This window comes from Centropristis striata, chromosome 9, assembly GCF_030273125.1.
Source record: "Centropristis striata isolate RG_2023a ecotype Rhode Island chromosome 9, C.striata_1.0, whole genome shotgun sequence".
In the NCBI taxonomy this organism is placed as follows: Eukaryota; Metazoa; Chordata; class Actinopteri; order Perciformes; family Serranidae; genus Centropristis; species Centropristis striata.
In genome coordinates, this window is record NC_081525.1 from 25964818 (window position 1) to 25970817 (window position 6000).

A 6000-nucleotide genomic window follows, 5' to 3' on the forward strand; every position below is an offset into this window, starting at 1 on the left:
CCGCTTCTCCATCTGAAGTCTGTCGTATGTATGTTTATGTATATGTTATTGCCTGTTAAGCGTCTTTGGGTGTCTTGAAAAGCGCTATACAAATTAAATGTATTATTATTATTAAATCCACATCCATGAGAGGGCTCTGTTTCCTTTTATCTGTGTCTGGTTATCTTGTCACAGATACAGATGTGATTTACCCTCATCCTCCAGCGTCGGGAAGCTGCGAGCTCCTCTCAGGTCGTAGATGTTTTCGTCTCTCTCAGAGGGCAGCTGGCTGGCTGACCAGGCTGCACCAGGACCTGCACACTTAGGCACCGACAACGACACTCGACCCTTCTTAGATGGTGATGACTTCAGAGCTGAGGGATAATGCACATTAACACATTCAATGACTGGGGAAACATGGACACATTTTGCTGTCAGATTTAGCATACTTTTACCTAAATAAACCTTAGTTTAGGTTTCGTTTTGTCCTTTTCCTTCTCTAAAAAAGACTTTGCATTTTGTATAAACACTATTACTCCTTGGTTTGAGCCAGGTGGGAATAAGAAATTGGGGGAAGTTCTCTGTCTAGAAATAAACAATTTTTTCTGATTTACAATGCAATGTTTACAGAGGCCCTGAGAGGCAAGTGAGAAAAAAAAAAATCTGGTGTCTGACCTATATTGTTTTATATTCCCTGTTTCAGATTTAGAAACATTTTTTTTCCAAGGTAATCTTTCTAGGATACTTGGATATTTTTTTTATCATCTGTTAACAGGTGGGAGAAGAAATTCTTAAATGAAAATGTATGAAAAATTAAAATTAATTCTTTCTCAGGGCTTCTGCAGATGCTATATTTCAAACGAAAATTCAAAAAAATTGAGAAATTGCAGTTTTTAAAAGATCAATCTACATAAATTGCATCAAACTGATGGCATACATCAGTGCAGTGTATCAACAGACGATTTAAATCTGTTAATTAATGACAATGTGTTTCTAAGTGGCTTTACAGGATCCCCAAATTGTCGTATTATCCTGCAGCCTCAAAATGCAAACTGTGAGTTGAAGCAACAACCAAAACATTTTAAAATGACAATATCACATCTCACCGCCCTGCCCCTTTACTAGAAAATCTGTCTTTGGAGGGTTATGAGAAACAAAACTGCACAAGGATCAAACAGATTTTAAACTCTCACATGACACCAAACAGCACCTTATAAGGCAGTTAGCTGCTGTACCTGATCTTCCTGTCATGGCTCGGCAGTAAAAGAGACAAAAAGCCTGGCATCTGACATTTGCGTCTGGGACTATTCGCACAAAGCAACCCCCTGTCTGACTATGTAAGGCAGTGTCTCGACGTAAATTAAACTCACAGGAGCTCTTCTTGAAAACCATGCTGCTCATGAACTTGAAGAACCTGTCGGCATAGAAGCCTGGCCGGTGGACTGATACGGTGTCCTGGTGTGCAAGAGCAAAAGAGATTAATGAGACAATCAATGCATGAATAAAATGATCAAAACAGTGGATTAAAATGTCCATTAGTGTCCCATTTCAGTCTTGTCTGGGTCAAACCACCAGAAAGCAAAGACAAAAGACAAAAAGACAGTGAGACAAGAGGACAGACACGGCTCTTCATTATTTATGTTGACGCAGACTGAGATCGCACATCCAGCAGACTGACAGATGACACTTTGGTGTTTGGTTTAGACTGATAGAAGGATGGAGGAGACTGAGGAACTGAAGGGACAGCAGCTCGGTAATTATTCGATTTTTTTTTTTGCATCAGCAGCATTGGACTTCACTACGAGTAACATCTTTTCAGGCACTCACCTAACTGAGGCAAATGCATGTAACAAGGAGAGAGCTACCTGGCTCCCTGTAAAATCCAGAATTGAGTTTAAAATCCTTCTTCTTACTTACAAAGCTCTAAATCAGACCTGGGCATTAGGCGGCCCGCGGGCCACATCTGGCCCGTTGGCTTTCCCTGTCCGGCCCACGTGAGGTTACCCGGAAATTAGAAATCAATACAACTTGCTTTTATTTTGAAGGCGATTTACAGTACATATGTATGTGTCGTGCATGCATAAGCACCTGCACAGAAATGCGTCCCACAAAAAACAAGAGTGACCCTGTTAAAAACACTTATTGCTAGTTGCATAAAGTTAATAAATTGCAGGTTTACTGAATAACATATGCGCTCTATATTGTTTTTGTGGTTTAAATGTATGTTGTGTTTAAAATGAATGGAAAAGCGAGATAATGATTGGAGTTTTTACTATTTTTTACTGCTATATTTGAGTTACTCCACATTATCATAACATGTACTCTTACCAGTAGCAGCTCAAAACCAGATAATTTACTGAATTTTGTAAAGTGATTAAATTAATATAGAGCAAAATTTAGTTTAGAGTTTTGTTCCGGCCCTCTGCAACCTTCGCAGTATCTCATGTGACCCCTTGGGAAAATTAATTGCCCACCCCTGCTCTAAATGGTCAGACACCATCATATCTTAAAGACCTCATAGTGCCACATTACCCTTCTAGAGCACTACGCTCCCAAAATACTAGGTTCCTAAAGTCCTTAAAACTAGATTGGGAGCCAGAGACTTCAGTTATCAAATGGTAAAGACTTGACATCCAATTTGCCAAAGAAAATTACAGTACAAGGTGATGAAATTGAAAGGGCCATTGCTTTTAAATATTTAGGGATCACTATTGACCAGAGGCTGTCTTTTAAACCCCATATTGAAAACTGAAACTAAAATTAGGATTCTTTTCTAGAAACAAATCTTGTTTCTCCCATCTGTCAAGGAGGTATTTAATTTCTGTCACTTTTTTGCCTCTTCTGGATTACAGTGATCTGCTTTTCATGAATGAACTCAGAGCCTTAAGAAGTTGGACTGTGTTTATCATTGTGCTCTGCGTTTCATTACTGGTTTGGGAAATCGTAAACATCATTGTTCTCTGTATGCCACGGCTGAAATGCCATCTTTGTATGTTCGCAGGCTCTCATTGGTTAGTTTTTATCTATAAATGTATTCTTGTGATGCTGTGAGAAATTGTGAAACTGCAAGAAATACAGAAACAATGAATTACTACAAGTAAATATTACAAGTTTATATGAAGCCTCCTACAGAGGTAGCGGATCTAATAGCACAGATCTATGGTCAAAGTCCACGATAGCGCCTCGCTGGTTTCATTAACAAATTACACACTAATAAACTATGGTAGAATTTGCAATCTATTAACTGTAAATAATATTTACTTACTCATATTGCCACTACAAAGGGCTACAGACAAATGCGGGAGGAATAGCATCTCTTGCTACCAGCTTGCTATGGAGAAGGTAAACACAATAACATCCGGGTAACCTACATCACTTCCTGTGACCTGTCACAAAACATGGATGCCAAAAAACACCTAAATGAAAGTACTGCGCCCTCTACTGGCTCAAAATGCAACTGCAAATATAAATGAACACAGTTCCAAGACACTCCCCGTCTGGCATTATTCTAAAAATGCCACAATAACAAATTTACATAACCTAAACTTCTGGAGATAAGAGAAGAATACACTCTGAAATGGGTCTGAGGAAAGTCTTTTTAGACTTGTTGTGGGTAACCCTGACCTCCACTTTCCTGACAAGTCCATCTTTACTTGGAAGCGCATTCACTATGACTCCTGTTGGCCATTCATTTCTTTTCAGCTGCTTGTCCTTTAGAAGAACAATGTCTCCTTCCTTCATGTTTGGGCTGATGAGCTGCCATTTTTGACGACTCTGGAGCATGTTGAGGTATTCTTTCTGCCATCTAACCCAGAAATTGTCAGCAAGAACTTGAACCCTCTTCCACTGATGTTTAAACATGTCAGCTTTGGTGAATTCTCCAGGGGAAGGTGAAAGGACACCAAACTTCTGTGTGAGCAGAGTCGAGGGGGTTAAGATCAGAGGAGCTTCTGGGTCAGTGGAGACAGGCACTAAAGGTCTTGCATTAATAATAGCTGTAACTTCAGCCATCAGGGTTACCAGTACCTCATGAGTCAGCTTGGAGTGGCTCGCTTGTAAGAGCATTGAATCCAGGATGCGGCGTGTAATTCCTATCATCTGCTCCCACGTGCCACCCATGTGGGATGAGTGGGGCGGATTGAACACCCATGAACATCTTTGATTGAGGAGGTAGTTGTCTACACTCATCTCACCAGGCTTTGGAGGATCCAGCTTCAGCTCCCTGGATGCACCAACAAAGTTAGTGCCACAGTCTGACCTCAACTGCTTAGCACCACCTCTGATAGTGCATGCGTAGTGCATTGATGAAGCTGGAAGAGCTCATAGTTTCAATCACTTCGATGTGAACAGCTCGAGTGGACATACATGTAAACAAAACCGCCCACCTCTTACTGTTGGCTTGTCCTCCTTTAGTGCGGCGTGCAATGACCTCCCATGGTCCAAATACATCAAGGCCAACAGAAGAAAACGGGGGGTCAGTCTGTAAACGTTCGGCTGGCAAATCTGCCATGATTTGCTGTTCCTCTCTGCCACGTAGTTTCCGGCATGTCACACACCTATGGATAATGCTGCTAATACATCTCTTGGCTCCTACTATCCACAGGCCACTTGCTCTGACTGCTCCTTCAGTAAGGTGCCTTCCTTGATGCTTTACGGCCTCATGATGATAGCGGATGAGCAGTGTAGCGATGTGATGCTTGCCTGGGATCAGAAGAGGGTTTGCCTCACGACTTGACACCTTTGACTCTGCAAGGCGTCCTCCTACCCGCAGTAGGTCGTTTTCATCAATCACTGGATGAGGCTTGTGAAGAGGACTGTTGGAGGACAGACCTCGTTTTGCTATGATGCATTTGATTTCTTCTGAATACACTTCATGTTGGACACATCTGATCACTGTGTGTTCTGCTTGACTTAAAGCTTCATCCGCGAGACTTGTCTTGCAGAGGTGCCAGCCTGCACAACTGGTTTCTTCTCTGGATTTGAGGAAGCTGTGAGAGATGTGACGAAGGTGAGCTACTGCTTTGATCAGGGATGTCCACTTAGAGAAGCGCTCAAAGCGTGCTGAGCCCAAATGATTTGTTGACACTGCGGTGGCGAACACTGTCACATTAGAGTGAATTTCAACATCTGACTGTGGGTTAATGAGTTCAAATGGGCCTTTCTCAGGTGTTGTGCTCTCAGACTGCAAAAGAAATGCTGGACCACATAACCATGTGGTGCTGGCAAGCTTCCCTGCCGCTACAGACCTAGAGCCATGATCTGCTGGGTTGTGCTCTGTTGAGACATATCTCCACTGGTCTGGTAGGGTCGATTGCTTGATTCTCTGTACACGATTGTTTACGTATACATGAAATCTTCTGAGCTGGTTGGTTATGTATCCTAGCACCACTTTACTGTCTGTGTAAAATGTAGTTTTGTCTATTTTCATGTCCATTTCTTCTGTGAGGAGCTCTGACAACTCCACAGCGAGCACCGCGGCGCAGAGCTCCAGTCTGGGGATGGTGAGCTCTGGTACTGGAGCTAACTTGGCCTTACCCATGATGATGCCAACTTCAATGTGTCCATCTCCATGTGTGAACTTCAGATAGGCTGCTGCGGATATAGCTCTGACTGAAGCATCTGAGAACATGCAAAGCTCAATACACTTAGCTTGTGAAATGGAGAAGGAGACATATGTGCGAGGGATATGCAGTGCCTGAAGATCCTGCAGCGAATCTTGCCAGCTTCTCCAGCCATCATACATGTCAGGGGGAAGGGGGCTATCCCACTCAAGGTCACTGTTGGAGAGCTGTCTGAGAAAAAGTCGTCCTTTGATAGTTACAGGGGCAAGGAAGCCTAGAGGATCGAATAAGCTGTTTACAACTGAAAGCACTCCACGGCGCGTGAAGGGCTTCTGGCTCTGAGGAACATGGAAAGTGAATGTATCAGACGTGATGTTCCAACTCACTCCCAAGCTGCGCTGGACAGGAAGCTCATCTGTGGAGAGGTCAAGATCTTTGATTTCTTTGGCTCTGTCTTCAG

The 6000-nt window shown here is 42.7% G+C and overlaps 1 protein-coding gene across 3 annotated transcripts in view; it reads right to left on the reverse strand.

Moving 5' to 3' along the window:
• Positions 1 to 6000, reverse strand: part of pip5k1ca (phosphatidylinositol-4-phosphate 5-kinase, type I, gamma a) — a 90088-nt gene that overhangs the window by 25658 nt on the left and 58430 nt on the right. For 2 of the 3 annotated variants that reach the window (XM_059340470.1, XM_059340469.1), the window contains exons 11-12: positions 1350 to 1434; positions 192 to 353 (exon numbers count right to left, since the gene is read on the reverse strand). In XM_059340470.1, the coding sequence (XP_059196453.1) occupies positions 192 to 353; positions 1350 to 1434 (247 nt within the window). Of the gene's footprint in view, positions 1 to 191; positions 354 to 1349; positions 1435 to 3244 lie in introns of those variants that run through there. The other variant, XR_009394871.1, reaches the window with a different exon arrangement.